The sequence below is a fragment of the Pteropus alecto genome, unplaced genomic scaffold, assembly GCF_000325575.1.
Source record: "Pteropus alecto unplaced genomic scaffold, ASM32557v1 scaffold166, whole genome shotgun sequence".
Taxonomy (NCBI): domain Eukaryota; kingdom Metazoa; phylum Chordata; class Mammalia; order Chiroptera; family Pteropodidae; genus Pteropus; species Pteropus alecto.
In genome coordinates, this window is record NW_006439757.1 from 3,593,035 (window position 1) to 3,618,325 (window position 25,291).

The 25,291-nt window shown below is 33.3% G+C and overlaps 1 protein-coding gene across 2 annotated transcripts in view; it reads right to left on the reverse strand.

Moving 5' to 3' along the window:
* Positions 1-6,033: 6,033 nt before the first annotated feature.
* PDGFC (platelet derived growth factor C) overlaps positions 6,034-25,291 on the reverse strand; it is a 163,295-nt gene continuing 144,037 nt past the window's right edge. For both annotated transcript variants that reach the window (XM_006916991.3, XM_015593315.2), the window contains 3 exons: positions 16,847-17,054; positions 11,916-12,133; positions 6,034-7,616 (listed from right to left, as the gene is read on the reverse strand). In XM_006916991.3, the coding sequence (XP_006917053.2) occupies positions 7,500-7,616; positions 11,916-12,133; positions 16,847-17,054 (543 nt within the window). In that variant the 3' untranslated portion in view covers positions 6,034-7,499. The remainder of the gene's footprint in view (positions 7,617-11,915; positions 12,134-16,846; positions 17,055-25,291) is intronic.

Genomic DNA, 25,291 nt, shown 5'->3' on the forward strand with positions numbered 1-25,291 from the left:
GGAACTTCTTAATTATATTAAACCGATAACTTATTTCTAGATTCTTTTGGGTCAACAAGAAACTCAAATAGTGCTGAGTGGGCTGTCATGAATTTGACTTATTAGTGGAGGTGCCATTTAAGGGAGTAATACTAAGCTCTTTAAACAGTTAAATTTTCTACTTCTTAGTAAAATATTTACTTATAAATGAGAGACCATCACAAAACTTATAATAATTTTATTTTTTCCAAAACAGGAGATAAAATAAAACACTCGTTCAGAGTTGTTTTAAATTTAGCTTAGAAAATTATTGTACTTCCTACCTGAGCTCTGTGGAAGACCCTATCTCACAGCAAATGAAGCAGAGAAGGAGCTAAGCTTCCTCTCGAATGGACAGAATATCCACAACCCACCTAGTACTGAACAGCATTAATAACTTTTGAAATTAAATCTGTAACAAGATTTAAATGCAGAATAGAAAAGCTTTCATAGGATCATATGATATTTAGTTTGTATGTATAAAAATGGAAATAGCCATTTCAGTAGCAAAACAATAAAGATTTAAGCAAAATTTAAATTATTGTTAGAATGATAATAATGATATTAAAACATTTTCTAATATCAAGGTAATAGCAGATCACAAAAACAATTCCAATGTAAAGTTCATTTGCCAATAATGTCTAATGAAAGGGACATATTTTATGCTATGAACTTCAGAGGATGAGAGGTTAGGAATGAAAGAGGAGCTTAGAGCGAGGCTTAGGATAATTCCCATCCCCGCTTCTCTTTCCAGATATAGTACTGAAATAAAATTCTAAGCATCCTCACTAATGTGGCTAACTTTGAAGAGATGCAGTCAGAAGAGGTGTCATTTTCTTTCCTCTGTTGTGAGTAGAAGGGCAAGAGAAAATGGTTTCTGGGGAAGATTCCGATGAAACACAGAAATTGAAAATTTGGGACCAATGTCTTCAGATTAAAGTATAGCCTCAAGGTCTTGACACTGAGTTTTGAGTCAGATCTAAAATCTATTGCATCTATCCTATTTTCCCACTCCATGAAGAACGGTATGATACATGCTTCTACCAGAGTGAATCCTAGCAAAAGATATTTTGCAAGAGAGCTGAGCAGAATTCTTTCATCAAAGGTTCCACATTCCTCCAAGGGCTCCCAGCCTCCTTCCTCAAAATAAACAAAATTAAACAGAATATAATATCTAATCCTCACTCTATAGTTCTGTTTGGCAAATAGGTTTTAGAAAAGTAAAAAGAGAATTAAGAATTCACCTTTACCACATCAAAGTAAACAGTAATCTTGATACAAACTCTGAATTATGGAAATGATCAGAACAAAAAATTAAAGGCACAGAAATTATGCAAATAATCTTATGTTAAATAAAGATGAAGTGGGGAGAAGAGAAGAGAGAAGAGGAAGAGGGGGAGAAGGAAAGGAGAGGGTGAGAGAGACAACAAAGTTTGGAGAGAAAAATAACCTAAGGAACAGAAGAAAATTAACCAAGTACTTCATGTTCAAAAAGAGTTTATTAAAATGTAAACATAAAAAATTTTTTATTAAATGTTTTTAATGTTTTTGTATTACCTAAATGTTTATTAAAACACAAAATAAGTGATGAAATTAACAAAAATGAGGATGGTTGTTGAAGAGGTAGGCTAAATTATCAGAGAGCTTATTTCCTCTTCTTTTTACAAGTAAATCAATAGATATTGACTGAAATAAAACCAAGTGCTTAGCAAATGATTCCAAACTTTTAATGTTTTCAATAACATTTTTTGCAACTTTAGTGGGATTGTCTAGAAAGGTTATATCTTGTGTGGACGAAGCATTTTCCAAAGTACATTTTTTTCCGTTGCATTTCAATTTTTTGTCCTTAAGTTTCAAATGAGATGAAAAGTTTCACTAAAGAATAGCATGTATGATCTGACCTCATTTTAATTGAAATAATACATGTTAGTCAACCATTGCTAAATAATGTTATATAACAAACACCCACAATATCACAACAGGTTACAAGTATCATTCATTTCTCACCCAAGCATCTGTGGTTTTCCTAGATTCAGTAGGACCTGACTCCATGGCATCAGTTGGGTTCAAATCTGTACCATGTATCTTCTGGGATCAGTGAGTACTCTGGAACATATCCTCATGGTGATGGCAGCAAAGAGAGCAAAACCCATTTGTGCAAGCACATTTGAGGCCTTAGCTCATTTTTCAATTGAGTTTTTTTGTTGTTGTTGTTGAGTTGTAAGAGGTCTTTGTATGTTCTATATACGAGACCCTAATCAGATATGTGAATAGCAAATATTTTCTTTCATTATGTGGGTTATTTTCTCATTTTCTTATGGTGCCCTTGAAGCACAAAATTGTTTAATTCTGATGATGTCCAGTTTATCTATTTTTCTTTTGTCGCCTGTGCTTTTAGTGTGTCTTATTTGAGAAACAGTTCTCTAAACTAAGTTCATCAGGATTTTCTCCTACATGTCTTTTTAAGAATTCATAGTTTTATCTTTTACATTTACATCTTGATTCATTTTGAGTTAATTTTTGTATATGGTGTGAGGAAAGGGTCCAAATTTATTCTTTTGCATGTGGATATCCAGTTGTCCTAGTATAATTTGTTGAACACTTTCACCACTGAATTTTCTTGGTTCTCTTGTCAAAATCAGTTGAACATAAATGTAAGGGTTTATTTCTGGACTTTTAATTTTATTCCATTTCTCTGTATGTCTAATCTTATTAACTTCACCACACTATTTCCATAGCTTTGTAGTAAATGTTGACACTGGAAATTGTGAGTCTTCCAACTTCATAGTTCTTTTTCAAGATTTTTTTGGCTCTTTTGAGTCCCTTGCATTTCCATATGAATTTTAAAATCAGCTTTTAAATGTCTGCAAAAAAAAGCCAGCTGGAATGGCATGTATATATTTTTAAGGGATAAAAGTTATTAATCTTAAAAGACATGCTTCTTACAAAAATACTAAATTTCTTCCTTAAATTTTATACTGATTTATACTGAATAAGATTTGCTGTAATGGCTGAGCAGTTATGAAAGAAACTGGATTTGGCATCCGTGGCTGTGCAAATGCTGAGGCAGAGCACAAAAAGATATAATTAATAACTTAATAGACATGAGAGGAAATGATTAAATAGGTAAGGGCAAGAATAGTGCCTCAAAAAGAGCACATAACATGTGCGGTCACAGGGATGTGCGGGAATAGTGTGTTGATGTTTTCAGGAAACTGTGAGTATTCACTAGCACTCTATGTTATGTCTGATGATGCAAAATGAATCAAGAGGTAAATGATGAAGAGATTATGAGTCATTACTGATATGTCTATATGTTCACATTTAAAGACTTTTAAATTTTGCCTCAAACATTTTAATTATCCTGATATATTATTCTTATTTTGGATATTTATTTAATAATAAAGTCATCACAGTTTAATAATAAGTATCCAAAATATGGATAATACACAAGTGGATTAGTAAATCTCTTTAACTTTAAAAATAACTGATACATGAGATAGGGTTGGTAGGGAAATCATTAACTGGAAAACCAAACATTCAGTTTCAAAACATTAGTAAAGAAAAAAATAATTGTATCACATCATAAGGAATAGATATTTTTGTCACGTTGGCAGATGCCCAACATAACCAGTAGAGTGAACTGATTAGAACTAAAAAGTACCCAGCTCTCATCGACTAACACCTTCATTTTACAGATTAGGTAGCTGGAGTTCAGAGATATTTTGGAATTCCGGGGTTCCAGATGTCATATTCAGTGCTGTGTACATATACACACATACACACACATTTATTAACTCATTAACTTCATTAGACTGGGAGTCTAGTGAGAAATCAAAATGAAGGCCAATAATTATAATACAGTATGACCTATGACCATGTTTATAATTGAAATGTATTTCTGGGAGCATAGGAGAAATGGTACCTAAGGCTTCTAGTGGAATAGGGAAGAAAAGCTTCAGTGAGGAGTGAGTGGCATTTGAGCTGAGATTTGAGAGAAAGTTATGGAGTAGGCAAGTGTAGGAACAGTGCTCCAAAGGGAACACAGCATGTGACAGCACAGAAATGTAAGGGAATATTGGTATTTTCGGGAAACCACAAGTATCACCAGAGCTGTATGTTAGAATTGATGGTGCAAAATGAGCAGAAACAAGATTATAATCTTTGCATGGACTTTGAGTGCCATGCAAAGAATTAAAATTTAATCTTGTGGCATTCCATTTAAAATTTCCACCCAACTGATAGAATTGGATTTGTTTGAAAAACCATTCTGTTAGTATTGTGGAGGATCAGAGCGTAGTGAGAATAGAGGCAGGAAGACTGGAAAAAGATTATTGCAGTATAATAGGAGTGAGACATGAGGGTCGAAATCAGGGCAGCTAGAGCTACAGAAATTAAGAGGTAGGCACAGGTCAAGTGAAATTGAAAAAGGCAAAGTCAGTGGCACTTGCTGGTTAAATACACATGAAGCATGAAATTTCCTTCAATTAAGGTATAAAGCAAGTGATTATATTTTCAATTTTCCTACTCCTTCTTATGAATGTAAAGGATAGTGATATATATAAGCTTTAAATGAATTTATAATAACTAACTAAAATAGATTAAAATATCGCAATTCTTTTGGAGATAAGGGAATTACATGATATTAAGTGTATTACATTAAGTGAGAATTAGACTTGTATTTTCTACCTTTCCTTAAACCCAATCACAGGTATAAGTAAATGTACCTGGAGTGATGCTTTCGTATGCTTTGTTATTACTTTGTTATTTGAACATTTTCAAAGTGCACACTATGAAATTAGATGAGGAAGGGAATGAGATGTAGAAATGAAAAATGTAGACATGAAAACCTATCTTATGCCAATTAAGCTTGCTGTTCTATTTTAATAAAATCATTAGGCAAAACAGCCCACCTCTCAAGGAGAAAGGCACACATCACAGGTACAAAACAGTTTGTGGTCAATACATTCTATATTTTTCTGAATTCTGAGAAATTATAGCATCATGTGCCATTAATAAGTTTATTTATTTATTTATTTATTTAGTAAAATGCAAGAGAGCTATAAGTGAGTTAGTATTATGCACTTAGACCTCATAGCCTTCCCACTCCCTGACTGGCATCAGTGTGTAGGACTGCTGCCTTTATACAGTAATTTCTTTTGGCTTTCAACATTTTATAAGTAAACAAAAAAATAAATATAAAAAAATAAAAGGGGAAGAAGGTGTTCCAGTCAATGGTTGGAAATGCTGATTTAAACAGTTACACAGGTCACTTACTGTAAGATTTAATTGTCTTTATTATGCAAATGAGAGTTGCAAATTGCTAAGATGAAGATACATTGGGAACAGAGTTCAGCTGTACCTAGTAGGCCTTATATGGCTGGGACAAAACTATGAGAGGTAAGCCAATGACACAGAACATGGATGTTCATTTTATTTTTTTGTCATGTGATCTGACACAGGGTAGAACTGCCAGGTGGAAAAGTATGGGAAAAGGGTATAGCTTAGAAGAGGTGTCTAAAGACAGTGTGGCTCTGGGGCCTAGATGTCCCAGGCAAGTTGAAAGTCGGAGATAAGATACCAGCTCTGAACAGAAATCTGCATCTGAAATTGAGGATCCACACGTTGACATTATGTATAATACATTAATCTATATGCCAAACCAATTTATGCTCACTCCATTTAGTACTTGCCACTGAAAATGAAGACATGAGTGGAAAGTTACCGGATTTTTTTTCCCCCAGTTTTATACTACCATATGATGTATCATTAAGCATTTTATAACTCACATTACAACTTTCAAGTCATTTGCAATTTAATTTACCAGAAATCAGTATCAAGATCAGTGAAAAAAAAAATTATTGAGAGGCAGGTAAGCTTCAACAGAAATTTTCACTTTTCTACCTATCTTTAAACTGACATCCGCTTTTGTATAATGAAGATTTATAATAACAGGGAACTTTATCGGTTTCATTTTCTTGGCGCTCAAGAGACAAATCTTGCACAGACACTCACTTTCTCCCCAAAATAGCCACATTCTTTTATTTGGTGATTCAATACATTTTAAATTCAAATAGTCACCACATAACCTAGGCACAATATTAAGCATTTTACAAGCACAGTATTTTACTGGTTTTCTTTTCAATTGCCAAAGAGTACAATACGTGAATTGGTTAAAGGATATACTTCTGTACATAAAAATATCCATGTATTTATACAAGTGTGTGGAACAGAGTTTAAAGATAATAAAACCAGAACATCGCAATAAATAGGATGTGTTCCTACAGGACAGCAGAGCACACTTTGTCAGGAAGCTATCAAGTCTCTTTTTTCAAGGTGCTTCATGTTCTTCTGAGCTAGGCTCACATTTCCCAAAATAAGGATTAGGGGTTAGTAATGACTGGATCTGAATGCCTATTTTCAGGTCACTTTTTATTTGCATCTCCATCAACAGGAGTAAAGAATATGATAATTTATTTCTTTTCAAAAAGTCTTTGCAACTTACCAAATCTATTGATTTCCCACGTCAGTATTTTAAAACGCAGATTAATCTAAGCTCTAGCACCATACAAGAATGAAATACATGTGTTTTTGTCAGAGCAACAATATTTTATATCATCTTTGTTCCTCTGGCTATAACAATTCTGTTTAGAAAAATTTACCAAGCTAAAAATAGTTGATCTAGGTTGTCATAAAAAAGAATATTAAATACCTTTGGTAAAAATAGATATATTTAACAAGATTAGAAAAGCAAACAGTTATAATGTCAAAAGGAGAATATAAAAATGTACACAATGAAACAAATAAATCAACTTATAGATAAAGTGAAGATAAGGCCACTCTTCTTTTCAGGTTTGTCTCTTCCAAACCATGAATGTAGTTCTCTTCTTCTAAATGGTAGAAATTTTAATAAGAAATATGGAAAATCCAGTCTTTCCTATCAGTGTGACACAAGTTTGATTTAGCAACATAGTTCCTTTTCAAAAACCAAGTTTGTAGAACATAGAACACTCTGGTTTACATATGCGAATATAAGGAAAAAATTCCAGATTTCTGTGATTTTAGGCCCAGAACATGGAGCTTGAGAGTTAAGTAAGGCAATAGAATCAGGTGCTCGCTTGCGCAGTTGTTTTCCTGAACTGAATTAACCTAAGTCATATCAAGACAACTGAAATATAGAACACAGCTAGCTGAGTAAGTACATGGTAACTCTGTAACTAGCAAGTGATCTACAACATCTAATATTTTTTCCATGATCGGAGACCTTTCTCCTGTCATTTGGGCCTCCTCTCGAGAGAGCTGTTGCACAACTCCTAATTCCGGTTGGTGTCTCCTCTTTTAGAACACGCTGTAAATCCTGGAGGATGAAAGGTCCCTGAAGCAAACAACTGAGATTATGGATGGAGATAACGCGGAAGTGCTATCACAGAGCCAGCCGCTGAGCTCCGCTGTCTGGGAGAAGGCCGCGCGGGGCGATGTGGTTATCCTCCCGCGTTCCCTCTGCACACACAGTCACACTCCTCGTGGTGCTCGAGGGCCACATCAGTGAGAGATTTGTGCAACCCCCTGACACCAACCTTTGGTCTCAACTGAAGGACCTGGATGGGAACAATGTAAACCATCTTTAAAAACAACCGATGTCTATAACGTATGATTTCATAGACAAGTAGAATTTCTGATAACAAATTTGAGGCTCAACAAAGATTTATAAATTTTATTTTTTTTTTTCTAGTGAAGGCATTAGGAATACATCACCCCCACCCCTTAAAAAATCGTAAATGATCATCATTTCATGAAGGAAAGGATATTTTAATAACAATTTGGAAGGATGCTGCCTCAATAAAGAACAGACTTTAAATTGAAAGACTCACTATGCACTCTTTCTTTTACTCATCTAACGATTCTAGAGAGAATTCCACCTTGATTAAGTATTTTGGAACTGCTACTGCACTATTCATTTTGTTTGTTAGTTTCTTTCACTTGTTCACTTATTCACACATTTAACAAATATTTATACTTGAAGCAATACACGCAAGTACTGAGATACTGTGAAAAGAAACATGATCACTCTGCAGCTGAGTTTGCTCAATTATGCCACTCATTAATTTTCTTGGCTACACTTCAAGTCCTCTATAAACCTGATGAGATGGATTAGATGTACTTCATAGACATCAGCCTCCGTCACAGCTAACTTTCTGCAGCTGGATCCTACTGTGCAGTATACGGCGGTTTGGCAATAAAAACAATAATGCTTCTATTTAATGAAGTTATTTGCAGTTTGGATTGCTGAGGTTTTTAATAAAATATAGAGTAAAATAGATCCTGATACTAAACACACTTCCTTTTTAACACTGTACAAAAGGATATAGCTATGTATTCTATAAAAGATTATCTGTTTACTGGATTAGAACTACCTATTCACTGTGTATTATATTTAATTACTTATAATAGAAATAATAAAGTTTTAGAAATTGTTTGGATTATAAACAAAGACTAGAGCATATAAAACATGAATCTGCCTAGTTTCTCTGCTCTCTGGGTATGACACAGATCACATCACAAAGCAACTTCTAAAAGTTCCTGAAAATTTTCATTAATCCAAAAAGGCACAAGTCTTATGACTGTTCTACTTGAAGATTTAAAAAAAAAAAAAAATAGAGCATGTATACCTCATTTGGAGAATGTGGTCATATCAAAGGTTAATTAGCTAAATTTTTTAAATGCTTATGGGTGCCAATCAATACAGTAACGTTTTTACATACTTTAATTCGCAAGAATTCTATGAAGTAATTTACAATTACTATTATATTTCATAATTCTATAATAAAAATTATTTTAAAATATATTATTTTAACGTGAAACAATTCAATGACTATTGAATATTATTTTTATGAGTCAGTACTGACTGAAAGTTTTAGCACAACTAAAGGTGACCTCAAATTAACTACTAAGATATTGGTGCTATATTTATATATCACACTCTTGTTACAAATTGTTTCTGGAATGAGCATAAACGTACAGATAAATTGCAATACTGACATAGCCAATGTCTTAAATTCGCATCTCCACTCGTATACATTTTCTCAGTTGGCAGGGAAAAAAAAAATACTGGAAAAGGTAGAGGTTAGAGAAGCCACCGTATGCAGTCCTAATAGTTGGTCATGCCAGACTACGATCCTACAATCCTTCATTCCTGTAGCAGTGCTTATGTCAAGATGCATAAACCAAATAAAAGCCCTCTTCTCATCCCCAGTCCTTGTCCACTGATGTTCATGGCAATTTACAAATAGCAGAAGAATCTCTTATGCTCTTGTGATGTTAAAGTCTCAGAAAAGAACTTCTATTGTGTGGTGGTGAAGGCATAATTACTGTTTTCCTTCTTAATTGTTTGAAAGTTTTAATTCTAGAAGAGAAATATAGATTTGGAAAATAACCAGCAGGTCCTGGATAATACTAAAGATGATAAATTGGCTTTCAGGACATAGTTTATGACACCAGAAAATAAACGAGGCAAAAATATATCTCACAAAATTTTGAGGGAGAGGTTTAAACTAAAATTACAAATCCATTAAAAAATAATCCAGGGAAAAGCTAAAACCAGACATTGTGGAAATAATAGATAAAGTACAGAAAGAATCATCAGGGAATAGATGCACATGGACCATTGGCCAAAGTGTGAAAAGTGCCCTTAAAATTTTGGGTGCCACAGAACCTTGGAGGATGAGACTCATTACTGCAATAAGTCAACTGAATGGTATTTTTTTTCTCTCAAAAAAAAAAAAAAACTGATCTATGTAAGAAAAATAAGACTATACTTTGTTATGAAAAAATGAAATTAAATATATGAAGACATAGACAAGGTGAAAATCATTAGGCTGATTAAGAATAAAAATATGATTCTGTTGTCAGCGTATTCTGTAGATCTTTTCGTCAGATAGAGAATACCCTTTCTACCTCTGGGCAAAATTCATTAAATCTTTATCAATCGTTTGCCATAATTGAAGAATAATGCTAGGCACAGCGGGGAAAATAAAGATAAGTGAGAGCATAGCTGGTAAGACCTTGTTCTAACTGTTTTATAAATATCATTCCTTGAATCCTCACTTTGGAAGCTCATTTTACAGGTGAAGAAATGCAGGCACGGGGGACCAAGTAATTTGCTTGTAGTCCCATAGCTAACAAATGTCAGATTCAAACACAGCATGTCTGGCTTTGGAGTCTGTTCTGAAGCACTGCACTCTCATGTGATCTTTGTTCTTCCTTAGTTCTTAATTTGGTAGAAATAAATAAAAATAAATGATAATTATGAAATAGTAAAAGTTCTCCAATAGAAACATCTGTAAGGTCCTACACATGCAGGACTAGTTATGCTGAGATCGGCAAAAAACTAAGAAGTACTTCAGGAAGAGGTAATATCTAAGTTTATACATATGTAAAGTTCCTGTCTTGCTTCTCTGAAAACTCCTATTTGAGAGATAGCAAAATTTGTAAAGAAAGATGTTTATTTTTTGGCTAAAGTGGCTTCTAATAAATAATATCTGGTGATTGTTACAAAAGCAGTAAGAATCTTAATAATATGATAATATTATATGAAAACATTATAACAACAATATCATTCTTATATTTTATGAGACTTTTCATTTTCTAAACTTATTTTTGATACATTAGTTGAACTAAACGCAGTAAAAATGCTAGAGGAAACCAAAAGAGAAAATAATTCAGTTATATTTGTAGTAACACAATGAATGGATAATCAGCTTACTATTTAGGGAGGCTGGTATAATAGAGATAGATGAAGGAGAGAAAAATTAGAACTAAGCTCTGTCTTTGCTTTTGCCTTCTCTGTGAGATGAAATAATCTTCAAACTGAAAATGAGCAAATTACTCATCAAAAAGAATCAAAACCCAAGATAGGGTTCATTTTAAATGAACTAAGTGTCTGCACCTCCAGATTAAAGGTATTCAATGACTTAATGCTTTATGTACTATTTCAAGTCATGTTTAAAAATAATTTAATTGATTTAAGAGTAGTACTAGACTAAGAACTTATTTTCAATTGATAGGACTGAGAAAAATTCAGTCCTCAGAAATTATGAATTATGCAAAAAAAACTTACTTTTTTTTTTCATAACCTAATTTGATCACTAGCAAAAAAGATAATCACAGAAAAACTAATGATTCCCACATAGATTGCTTCTTGATTTATGAATGCTACATGATGCTCTTGGAAAGAAGCTAAGATAGAATTGGGGATATTCCAGCACTAACAAAAATGTGTAGTGTATAAGTTCTAAGGTTCCCAAGGCTCAGAAAAACAATAATTACTGACATGTAATATGCTATTTTCCTTAATTCCATAGAATAAAGAAAAAAAAAGGGTGCAGAATCCATAAAGAGGTTTAAAATGCTATTTGGGGTGACATAAATAATAGGAATATTGGTATAATTATGAATATGTCTTCTTGAGATTTGTGTGCCCACATTGCCCCAAATGGAAAAATAAATATCAAAGATCTCTTTTCTCCAGAATATACAATAATTTATTTCCAAGTTTGTCTTTAAAATATTTTCTCTTCAGATTTTGAAAAGTTGAAAAGTTTCACCCTTTTTTTTACCCTACAAAGAAACACATTTTCTTTTTTTATGTGAGAGATAAATTCACTGACCACCCATGATGCACTATCAGAGTAGATAAGGTTTCAAAATCCTTAATGTCTGGAGTTTTTAGTTAAAGATCCTAATTTAAAAGACGAAAACATGAACTATTTGTAAACTTTTTTTTTTTCACGAATGCTACATCTCTTTTCCAAACAAAAATGCATTTTAGATATACTGTTTTGTTATTTTTTAAGACCCAAAACACCCAAAGGAACCCCAAAAGAAAATGATATACCTACCTCATGATATTTTTTAGTAACTTTGCTTGGGACACATTGACATTCATTGCAATTGTGGAGACAACAGGCACAGTTTCCACCACAGCGTTTAACCAGGAGACAACCTGGCCAGAAAATGGTGTCGGTTCTCTTTAGTTCTTCCCTTACGGACACCGAGAAGTTACGAGGTGTGCAGCTGTATAATCTTACCTCCTCTTTTAGAAGGTTCAGATCCACTACTATAAGGCATAAAAGAAAGCAAAGAGAAATAGATGTTCATGCTTTGAGCCTGAATGTATTTTATTAAATTCTTTTCATAAAGAAATCTATTTCATGAACAATAACTCTAACAATATCTCTTCTTATTTTAATCAGGGTTTGGGGCTACGCAGAGCGCAAGTTGGACTTTATTTTACAGTAAACAAAGCTCTATTATGACTTAGTGACCAATAGAGATGCCATTGTGCAATATTAAGAACAGAGCCAACAAAACAGTTGAGAGCTATAAATAGGAAACTTTATAGAGGAAAAAGAGGGCTACACCTTTTAACCTTAGTAACAAAGTCAACAAGGAGAGCATTGGAGGGAAGAATAGAATGTAAAATGCTGAATTCTTTGATTAAAAAATAAATGTATTTTTTTAAAGGATTACGAGCTCATGCAATTAATGAAGAAGAACTTACAGAAACTTGTCGACAGAACTTACTACAATCTTTCTGGCAATACGAATCATAAAATGTAAAAAGGAAATGAAGAAAATTGATTTTTGAAGACAGCTGAGTGGACCATGAGGTGAAAAAACATGATACATTTTAAAAGAGCAGAAGTCGTTGGAAAGCACAGCTTCTGGTGCATTAAGTAATTTCTGGCCTTTGAAATTTGGTTTAACTCAGATTTCTATTCTTCCTCTAAAGGATGGAAGAAATGTCTAACTTATAACCATTGTCTCTGTTCTTTTAACAGCTTGGTTAACTAAGTTGCGCTTTATTCTTTAAAAGAATACCTACTTGTGAAGACCAAACAAAATATCCTTTCATCAGATAGTTGCAGTAAATTCTCAAAGAACCATTGTTTTTAACTACAAAATGATATCGTCTCAGTTAAATTATATCCAAATAACATGTAATGTTTAATATGAATTTATATATAACATATAAATAGTAGTTTATTATTATCAGGATAAATTCTCTAACACAATTTTAATTTCTGCTTTATAGCTTTGCCTTTTCCCCCCTAGAAATATTTAAATAAAAACAATTCCAATAAAATTGAGGAGTTTTGGATAATTCATCACAGATTTTTCTATCAAAAATAAAGCTTTTATTAAAATCTAGGAAAAGTTTCTAAAATATAATAACACTAATTAAATAACTTTTCACTAATATTGGAAACATAAACAAGAATTGAAAGAAAATAAAAAATATTTTCTGGTTAAAGATTGTTTCAAATAATAATCATCACTATGTAATCCAGTTTTAAAAATTAAGGGCCATATTTTAAATAATTTTAAAATGACAAGGTAATTAAGAATAAAATATATTTTTTTGTGGCTACATTATATTGTATATGTGATCAAATTTTTCCAAAATGTCAAAGAGAGCTAATGCATTTTAAAGAAATATATTATAAATTATGCATATGGAGTCATAAATTCTAAGCACATGTAAACTATATGGTTGACTAAAACCTTGGTCAAGTTTAGAAAAACACCAAAAAAATGCTAATTCTATATGTTCATTTCAACTTCTTTTTCAGCTAAAAAATTATTTTTCCAACTCGATAGAAAAATCACTATTTTGAGTAAAGATTTTCTTTTCATCTGAAAACTGATCCTGTGAAAGTAAAGCTTTAAAATATTTAAGGAGAAATAAGTTCTTTTTTTTTTTTTTTTTTTTGAGTACTCTAAAAGACCAATTTATCTCTAATAAAATTAATGAGATAAATAGGTTAAATAATGTCACATCTTTTACCTGATTTCATTTTGCTGGACTAATAGGATATGTATGTGCTGCTCTTTCATTGTTAAAGCTATATATGAGCTTATTTGAGTCTTTTTCCAGAAGATACTATCTGGGTAAGGAGAGAGAAAACCTAAAACATGCACATACATACAAAAGCCAGTTGCCAAAATTTGCAATGCTTATTTAAGATTGATACTCCCTTAGAATGTGAATGAAGCTCTTAACTTCTAAAGGATATTCATCTACTGCAAATAGTTTTAAACACACTATTTCATGAAACTAGAAAATCAGACTGTATATGTTCACTTTAAAATGTTTACTTAACCACAATAAAAGGTTAGATAGATTTCCCAAGTGGACTAAGTTATGATACCTGTTACAATGTGAAAATTTAAACACACTTTCAACTTAGCTTCCACTCATTTATCATGTTTGACACAAAAGTCAAAAGCCCTTTTTAAGTACTAGTTAAGCCTGACTTAGAAAATATGTATTGTTATTATTATTTTTTTTTCTGTTGTAGCAAGGTATGAATGAAAATCCAGAACCAGAGGAAAAAAGGGAAAAAAACAAAACAGAAAAGCTTTAATGCAGTCCACTGGGCTATAAAAATACAATAAAGATTTAATACTTGGCATATCTTATTTGAAAGGCATGCTTCTTACTTCAAACTCAACTAAGATTCATTAAAATAAATCCTGTGATTATAAATTGGGGTCACAAATGCTCTAATCATTGTGCAGAACTTTTAGGTAAAAAAGAAAAAAAAAAGGGAGAAAGATTATGCTCCAACGCATACATTTTTTAAAAACTGAACTATAATAATTTGAAAGTTTCCCTCTGCGGAATATTTGTAAAGTAAAACTGAGCCTTCAGATTCCATATTTCTTTTTTCATAACTACCTCCTAAGACAACACATACATTAATTTGTCTTTCTGAAGAATGAACATTTTGAGCATGTCACCAAAGTTATTATTTCTAATACAAATTTTCTTCTTTAGATTCATCAATATTGCAAATTTTACTAAAATGGATAATACTGGAAAAAAATATGGTCACATTTTACTTAGTTGTTCATTCCTTTGAGATATTCAGCTCAAGAATATTCTGTTACTGTAGTGCAATCTGAGGGTGGTCTTTCCAAGATAAATGTGGTAACACTGTGATATGTTTATTCTGTGGGAAATCTATTTCAGTGTCTAATTAGAAGCATTTAAACGTTTTATTCCTCGTTCCTTTGTAGAGAGACTCTTGGGAGGGAAGTTAGTTTTGTCTATATAGATGATATCCCACACTTGCATTTTAGTTTATGTAAAGTTTAAAAAATATACACTGCTTTTCGCACACTTACTGTATGCTTAAAAAGTTAATAGTTTTGGCAAACTGCAAAGGGCTTCAATTTGGAAAGTGCTAAATGAATATTTGAAAGATTTGGTTCAGGGGTGGGTGCTTTTAAATATATACTAGCTGAGGGCCAAATCTTCATTGAGAACCATGTGGAGAGGTACAGGCATAAAGGCATGGCTAGGAGGTAGATTTTAGGCTCAAATCCTGGGTCTGACTGTCAAAAAACTAGAGCTGAGCTTAGAACCTGGTTTACTCCCTCTGCTTTTTACAGATCAACATGATAATTTACTTCGAATTTGCTAACAAAAGCTCTATTCATGTTGTTTCAGCTAGCTTTGCAGATCTTCATTTTCCTGTTCCTAAGTGGGAGGAAAGGGAAGTATTGTTCATAAGTTATTCATCAAGTTATTCATCAAGGTCAAATCTTATAAATATGTAACAGCTTTCAGCATCTGGACAATATTCGGCTGCCCATGTACTTGAACACAGCTTTCAGATACTGCTGAAAGGAAACCAGGTCTGTTGGCATAGCAAAACACCCGTGGCTGGGCAAGTCTGAGCACGACCTGCTGAGATTAAAGCTCCTCATCCAGAAGGGCTGCAGCCCTTAGCAGGAACGGGCAGGTATAGGGTTTTTTCCTGACAAGATTTAGAAGAACCAGTCTGGTGCGATCTGCCCTTGTGAATTGCTCAAATTAACTAAACAGTGTTCCATCTATATAAATTTTATGGACTGTCGTTCCATTCTCTAAAGTGATGCTGGGTAGACTTCAGTGTTTCCGGCAGACGGAAACAGATTTTTTTGAGTGCATTATACTTATCCAGTTATTTCTATTACATTTTCATTTGTATCTGAGATGGACAATTTCTAATTCTAAGGTTACTAGGAAATTCGCTAACCTTACAGGAAACCCAGTCAACATTATTTCCAATTTCTTGACCACGTGGAATTAAGTTTAGTTAGCAATATTTTCACTCTTGAAGGGAGGAATGCTCTTATGGTCAAAAGTGATCATTTAAGAAACAAATTAATATAGAGAAAAATTATCATGGTGTGGTTTCCATTGGGTCATTATTTTCTTGCCAAGAATCCTATCTTGGAATCTACTAGTTCTATTTCATAGAGAGTCATTGACATTTTTCATATTATTTAGAAAAGTTTCTAGGCTTTGGAAATGGAATTGATATAATCCTGATCCTTGAAGACATAGTAGATAATGATTTTGATGAAGGTTCCCCTATTCTAGCTCCAAACTTGGTTTAGCAATTATGATAATTTCTCTTGAATCTCTATTTTGATACTTGGGGTATCAAAATACCCCAAGTATTAGGTTGAATAAGCAATGGTTCTTGAGAAATGTAATAAAGGACTTCATCAAAATGATATTTCTGAATTAAAGAAATGACAAGAATTTTCAGCAAAAGTATTCCTTTTAATCTTGCAAACACACCGAGTTATAACTAAGTGTCTCCTTATGTGTAGTTCTATTTAACATGTAAGTATGTTCAAATGTTATTAAAATGGGTTAGCTAAATATATCTCTGAAGAATTTAAAACTCTACTCATTAGAATCTATGGCAGAATAATCTGAAACATTAGCTAAGAAAATTAAATGAGGTTCTAATGTGAAGAGAGAGCTTACCTCTAGATTTTCTTCCAAAAACAAAAGCCTTGCCAAGAAGTTGCCAAGTTGGCCTGTATAGATCTTCTAAGTCCAACTGCCACCTATCTGGTTCGAGATACCGAATAAGGTCTTCCAAGGTACTAAAGGCAGTGACAGCGTTATTAAGCAGGTCCAGTGGCAAAGCTGAGGGGGGTAACACTGAAGGACTCACAGCTTCTGTGAATTGCTGAAAGTAAAAGGAATCCTATGTTAACTGTTTTAAAAATGACAATGTATTCCTCCTGGACTCATGCATGAGGTTAGACTAAAGCTATAAACACATGAGAAGTGAAATTATATTCAACTCCAATTAGAAGTAATTACTTTGCAAAGACTTCATATAGATGAACTCTGACAGATTTTCTGTGCAAGCAATGAGAAAGACATTAACTTTCATACCAGAAGCCAGAGTAGATGTGGACATCTGTTGCTTAAATAACAAAAAACAAACAAAAAACAAACAAAAAACTGTCTCCATGGTTCAATTTCAGACTTATAATGAAAACTATAATACGGTTTAGCAAATTTTTGTTTCTTAGTTTTCCACTTTTCATTTTCCTCAATCTTGGAAATCACTAGGTAGTTATGCAATGTCAGATGAATTAAAATTTTAATATAATTAGTTAACTCAAAGAATTATGACAAAATGTAGATAAAAAGCTTTTGACATTGGAGAACTTGTTAATCAAGATAGAAAACTCCCAAACAATAACACATAACTAATAAATTTGCCTACAATTGTATTTAATAAACAGGATTAAAAGACAACAGGATAACACTTTAGTAAACTACCTATCACAGGATTAGTACCTAGAGTATACAATAAAAAAAGGACAAACAATTCGATAAAAAATGGGCAAATTCCAGACAAGAAGTATGAATGGTCAAAAGACATATAAAAAACATGTAAAAATTCATTAGTAATGAGAGAAATGCAAAACAAAGTGAGGTATTTCACATACAAAAAAGGAGATACAATTTCACATACATAAGATTGGCAAGCATTTAAAAGAAAGGATTGCCAAGGATGTAGGTGAATTGGAATTTCTTGCTCTGCCTGTGAGTGTTAACTGATGCGACCACTTTAGTTTACACAGGATACTAGAGTTGAAGATTTTTATGTCGCATGTCTCTGTAATTCACTTTTGAGGTTTATTTGTGCACATGGGAACATATGCAGTTACATTCATCGTAGTGTTGTTTGAAATAGAGAATTAGTGAAAACAACCTAAATGCCCATACACAGAGCAATGGATTAAAATACATCATTTTAAATGGCAAACAACAACATGAGACAATAATTTCAATAAAAGTTCAATAAGAACCATCCCGATTTTTAAAGCAGACTAAGGATAGGGAATGGTAGGTCAGAATTGAAATCAATATAGGCAAAACAAATAAATGAACAAGAGCTCAACTGAGTTGTTTTATTATTATTATTATTATTATTATTATTATTATTATTATTATTTGCAGAGAAGGAGAGAGGGAGAATAATGAAATAAAGCATGCTGATTGATGTTCATTATCATTGTATTTTATAATAACAAACAGTTGGGAAAGAATCTAAATTTACAGTAGTTGGAATAGTTAATTACACTGTACTCATAAACTGAAATAGCGTACAGCCTTTAGAAATGAGGTCCTCTAGGAATCTGTATTAACAAAAGAAATTCTTACTATGTAGTAAATGACTAAAAACAGCTATATAAATGTAGTGTAAACATACCATGATTTCAACATACATAAACTGAAACAAACAAAAAATCAACAGTGCCTAACATTTCAGGAGTGTTTATAATTTAAGGGAGAATGGATGATTTTAATTTTCTTCCTTATACATATCCATGTTTTCAACATTTTCTATTATAAATACGGCTTCCTTTTGGAAGTGAGGTCAAAATAACAACATTTGTTATAATAATAAAAAAAACTTTTATATCAGCTCTTCCTTTTTTTTCCTCATTGCATCCTGGGCTAGATACGGAAAACCATGTACTATATATAGCAGCCTCCAAGTTTGTCTCCTTGCCTTTAATCTTTCCTTATTCCTTTTATTCTATGCCACATAACCCTGGGTTAATCTACCTAAAATAAGTTATCACAGATCATGTGATGAATTTGGACAAATGCCTATAGTGATTTCTCATCTGGAGGATGAAATCCAAATTCCTTACCCTGCACTCAGGAGCCTTACCACCTGACCTTTGCTGCCCTTTCCCATCTAATCCTCTACTCATCAAAGACATGCACATTTTGTTCCAATCAATCTAGTCTCTTCACTAACTACTGCACATGTCATATTCATCTCAGACCTTGTACTTCTACCCATGCTAAATGCTGCTCCCCTTCTCCCATATGCAAAACCCTCCCTCCTGTGATCCACATAATAAATCTCTACCATTTCTTGAAACTCAATTCATCCATGAAACCTTACTCAATAACAGGGCCATCATTGTCCCATATATCTCAATTGTGTCAATTTGAAAAAGAATCCCTCTCTGAGCTATTTTGTGGGCACAGGGCTTGAAAAGCAGAATCTGTTCTGTAAATTATAAAAAAGGACAACCATTCTCTGGGCAAGCACAACCCCTTCCTGGGCTCACTGCTTCACGGGTATAGAGTCTTTGCACACAAGGTGAGGAGTGTGGGGGTGGAAGGTAGGAAGGTAGGGGTGTGGGATGGATTTTTCTAAAGCATAATTGGCAGACATGAGTGTGGCAGTCTTGGGTCAACAATAATTTTATTCTTATTTTAAAGATCTAATTTTAATAATGTCGAGATTCTAGCTAAAATATTAGTACATGTTTATATCAAGTAAAAACTAAGGGTCAGTAATACTCAAAGAATAACTGAGTTATTACTCATGACTATGACAGTATAAAACAAATTGAATGTCATAATCTGTACACAGAGAGTAAATGTATAGAAAGCTAATACACAAAGTATATATTATTCATTAAAGCGTCAGAGCACAGATGTATATTTTATACATGGTATAAAATTGTTTTTTAAACTATTTTCAATTAGACCATAATCCAGGAATAAGTTGGCTTACTTTACTTCCATGTCCGTTGGAGACTCCGCGTACAGCATTCCTTTTAAAGCAATAAAAAGCTCCTACTGAAATCAATATTGCTGAGATAAAGTTTAAAGTATATATATATATACTTTATATATATATACATATACATATTTTATATATAAATATATACATATATATACATATATACACATATATATGCATACATTTTAAGCTATATGTCATTCACATTGATGTCAGAGAGAGAGAGAGAGAGAGAGAGAGAGAGAGAGAGAGAGAAAGAGAGAGAGAGAGAAGGAACCAAAACAAAATAAGCCTGTAATATTGACAAACAAAATATGCACACCTTGCGTTCAATGAAGTATCAGAATATCAATCCCTTCAAATGTCAAAGCTTGGGAGAAAAGAACTTGGCATATATTACTGCGTGTATATATATAGGTTGCTGTTACAAATCTTCAAGCTTTTAAATATTGAAATTAAAATAAGATAAATTTTAAAAGATACACACACACACACAGAGCAGTACCCGCTTATTCAAAAAAACAGGATGGGAGAATCAACTCACTTCCCTTGGATTTAAAGAATCATCCCCTGGACAGAACAGAGGAAACAGTGTTTTTATTTAAGGGCTTTCTTGTGACTGTCACCCCACCCACTGCTTCAAGGAACAACCAAGTCCTTCACTTTCAAAGTTCTGCTTTTCTAAGTTGTCAAAAGGGATTTTCAGAGAAAAGGGGGAGCAATGTAAAAAAAAAAGTTAGAGGGGAATAAAATGTCCTCTATATTTTTTTAAGTTTTAACTTTTCTTTCAACCAAAAACTCCTCTTTTCAGTACAGGTTCATAGCCTCTCCCTCCTGCCCCGTCCCCCACCATTTAGTGTCTAGAAAATTCTAACAATATCTCTGTTACTTAAAAATACTTATGATTGGGTTAAGTGCCTCAAATTGAATTGTATTTTCACATTCTCCATCCCCTATCTCTTTTAGTCACCATAGAAATAGATATTTATTACAAAGTTATGAATTGTTCTAAGACTCTTTAGTGGATGACAATGATCAGGAAGAAAAAGCAAAGTTTTTTGGTGTTCTGTAACGCAAACAACTTGCACAGTTTTTCTTTTTTCTTTTTTTTTGGTGTTCTGTAAATCAACACCACTACTTTAGTAAGCCAGAAGAAAGCTTTTTTTTTTTGCTATAACATGCAGGGTAGCAGTGATAACAGGAGCGGATAACCTAGTCATAGGCTACATCCTTTCAGGTACATTACTCTAAAAAGATAGATTGTGAAAGAGCAGAAAAGGACTCTGAAATCTCTATGCAATGAAGTGCCCTGTCAAACCATGCAGTTCTAAAGTGTCTGTACCATGTGTTAAGGTACAGACACTTAAAATGAGGTCTTTTAAATTCCCCGGTGAAAGTCATTCTGAATGATAGTATGAGATGAGAGAAGAACTCTGTTCAGAAGTCAAGGAGCCTGGCCAGTAATCTTGGAGCTGCCCCCAGAATTTGGGCAAATACTGTGACCCTCTGAGCTTCATTTTCCTTCTCTGTAAAGCATGGCTGCTAAACTCAGTGACTTTTAAGTTTCTTTCCAGCTTTTAAATTTCAGAATTTTATGTAATCCTATATAATTGCTAGAGGGTCCATTTCCTCCACATCCTCGCCAACACTCACTATCTCTTGTATTTTTGATGATAACCATTCCAACAGGTGTAAGGTAATATCTCATTGTGGTTTTGATTTGCATTTCTCTGATAATTAGTGATGTCGAGCATCTTTTCATGTACTGTTGGCCACCTGGATGTCTTCTTTGGAAACATTTCTTCTATTCAGTTCCTCTGCTCATTTTTCAATTAGGGTTTTTTTTTTTTCTTCTTGTTGTTATTGAGTTGTATGAGTTCTTTATATATTTGGGGTATTAACCTCTTATCCAATATATGGTCAGCAAATATTTTGTCCCGTTCCACAGGCTGCCTTTCATGTTGTTCATGGCTTCTTTTAACCTACAGAAGCTTTGTAGTTTGATGTAGCTCAACTTTTTAACTTCTGGTTTTATTGCTATGCTTTTAGTGTCATTTCCAAAACATCCTTATGCACTGCCAGTGGGAATGTAAATTTATTCAGCCACTATGAAAAACAATATGGAAGTTCAACAAAAAATTAAAATTAGAACTACTGTATGATTCGGCAATCTCACTTCTGGATATATATCCAAAAGAAAGAGGATACTGAAAAGTTATCTGTACTCTCATGTTTATTGTTCCATTTTTAACAATAGCCAAAATATGAAAACAACCTAAGAATTCATCAACAGATGAATGAATAAAGAAGATGCGGTATACTGTATATTACTCAGCCATGAGAAAGAAGGTAATCCTGAGATCTGTGACAACATGAATGAACCTTGAGGGCATTATGCTAAGTGAGATAACTCAAACAGAGAAAGACAAATACTGTATGTTATCACTTATTTGTGGAATTTAAAATAGTTGAACTCATAGGAACAGAGAGTAGAATGGTGGTACACGGGCTGGGGAGCGGAGGACCTGGGGCAATCAATGTTGGTTAAAGAGTATAAACTTTCAGTTAAAAGATAATAAGTACATACACAGTATCGTGATAACAGTCAACAATACTGTATTATATACTTCAAAGTTGAAAAGAGACTAGTTCTTAAATGTTCTCACCACAAAATAGAATTGATAATTATGTGACTTGATAGAGGTGTTAGCTATTATTATATGACAATAATACTGTAATATATAAATGTATCAAATCAACATGTCTACACCTTAAACTTACACATGTTCTATGTCGATTATATCTCAATTAGGGGGAAAAAAGAAAGAAAGAAATAGGTCCGTCAGACCTTCAGCAAAATGATCTGGAAAGTTTCTAAACAAACATACTACTTAAGTCTGCGGTGGGACTGAGGTCTCTACTTTTTTTCTTTAAATATTCCTTGTTGCTTTAGATTATCAGTGAATTTCGAGGAAAACGGCCCTATAGTACAACTAATATAAGTCAACATTGATTTTTTTTCTGTCCTGAGAGCGCATACAAGTTTACCCCGCCTTTTAAAAATACAAATATCCCTAGAAAGGCATATCTAGCTAATGAATGGGAGCTGTGTGGATCTAAAAATCAGAAGAAAACAGGTTCATGTTTAGAGAATTGATATCAATATTTTTCAAATACGTAGAGACACATGCTATGTTATGGGCTGAATTATGTCCCACTAAAATTCTAACGTTGAAATCCTATCCCCCCAGTATCACAGAATGAGATTGTGTTTGGAGACAGGCCCTTTAAAGAGGTAATTCAGTTTAAACAACGTCATTAGGGTGATCTCTAGTCCAATAGGTCTGGTCCTTGTGAGAAGAGGAAATCTGGACACAGATACACACAGAGGAAGGACTGCTTAAAGACACAGAGAGAAGACGGCCACCCATAAGCCAAGCAGAAAAGTCTCAGAAGAAACCAATCTTGCTGACACCTTGAATTCGAACTTCTAGCCTCTGGATCTGTGAGAAAATAAATTTCTGTTATTTAAGCTATGCAGTCTGTGGTATGTCTTTGTAAAGGCAGCACTAACAAATTAATACATACTGTCATCAACTTCTCAACCTAAAATCTATTACAGCAGCAAAGAAAGGTTAATATTATACTATGTCTGTTAAATTATTTAACAAACATTTATTAAAAGTCCTATGAGATGGCCACTGAGAACAAGGCAGACCAAAATAATCACCCTTGGGAAGCTTAGCCTTAATAAATCAAGTATTCTGTATTATAGGAGAGATTTTTCCCTGGCCAAAACAAAGCCAAACTGAGAATCTGCTGTTAGGAATCACATAAGTAACCCAACAAGTATCACAGAAATCCTGGTGAGTGTGGACCACAAAAAGCAAACTTCATATGAAAGAATAACTGAAAAACAAATATACTTCTACTTTTATTATTAAAAAAACAAAAACAAAAACAAAACAAAACAAAAAAACCTGGCAGCCCAGATGTTCAGACAAAGTCTGAATATTCAGTGGCCATGTGCATCTATGTTACAAGCTCAAGACGGCAAGTTTGGATCTAGAGTAGGTTCCCTTACTGTCTTCTCTAGCATTACTTTTGAAAAATCAACATCTTAGTGTTTTTGTATTTTATTATGGCTACCATAAATATTTTATGCACTTATTATCACATTTTCCTTTTTTAGAAAAAGAAAAGCTGACTTCCTGTTTGGAATAGTGCTATATGAACTGCTTAAAATTTCACAATAAGTAGCCACTTACTTCTAAAAAACTATAGCTTGTCTTTTTTATTAGGATTTTTGTGGTGAGTGCAATTTTTAAAATACAGCATTTACAATGAATCTTCCCTGGACAAATACACACATACCAATGTTTACCTTGAGTAGCATAGCAACTGTTGCAAAACTTCTAGGGCCCACAAAGATTTATGTTGCAGCTTTCTAAGCCAACTGCATACAGTACATTTCAAACTGATAATGAGCCTTTCACTTCATTCATACCTAACAGAAGGGTTAGGAATGCAGATTAGGTTTTATTGTTGTAGTTAATAAAAACAAAAGAACAACAAAATAATAATCCAGGTGTTGTAAGAGAAGAAAAAACAAAATTCGGTCTCGTGTTACATCACTTCTTAAAGGTGCCTCCAATCTCATTTATACAATGTCAAGCTGATATATTGTACATAGGTCTGACTTTTAAAGAGCTTAAGAAGCAGACAGGGCATGCAGACAAAAATGCGTGCCAGGAACAACTGACGGGAGGTTCTGTAAAGACACAAGAATGCCCCGGAACAATTCATTTAAACATGCTCCTTTGTCCTTTCCCCCTGTTCTTATCTGGATTCATCCAAAAAGTTATCTGGGTTATGTTTTTAAATTATTTTTAAGCCAGCAAAGAAAAGCAAATGCTTGCATTCTTACTGAAGAACAGATGTTTTAATACTGTGCGGGTAATGCAGATTATATATTTAAGTGAGAAATCCTAGGGAAGGTGGCCAGTCATATTCAAATCCAGCCTTAATATTGAGAGGTTCTTAATGAAAGAGTATGATAATTGAATAAAACTTGACGTAACTATCCAGCCAATCACAGTGACAGTTAAGTATGAAAAGCAAACAATGTTTATCATCCCACACCTAAAAGCAATTTCAAGACTCAAATTGATCTTCCAAAGCTATGAGTTTCATGGTTTTAGGCAAACCCTGAGTAGCAGCAGTATTCCACCTGGGCTCAAACATGGAAAAAGAAATGACTGGCTTCGCAGAAAATGTTATCTTTTTAAAAAAGTATTATTTATGTTCATAAGCACAGCTTCTTGCTAAATTAGTGGATGAAACAACTGCCTCTGGCT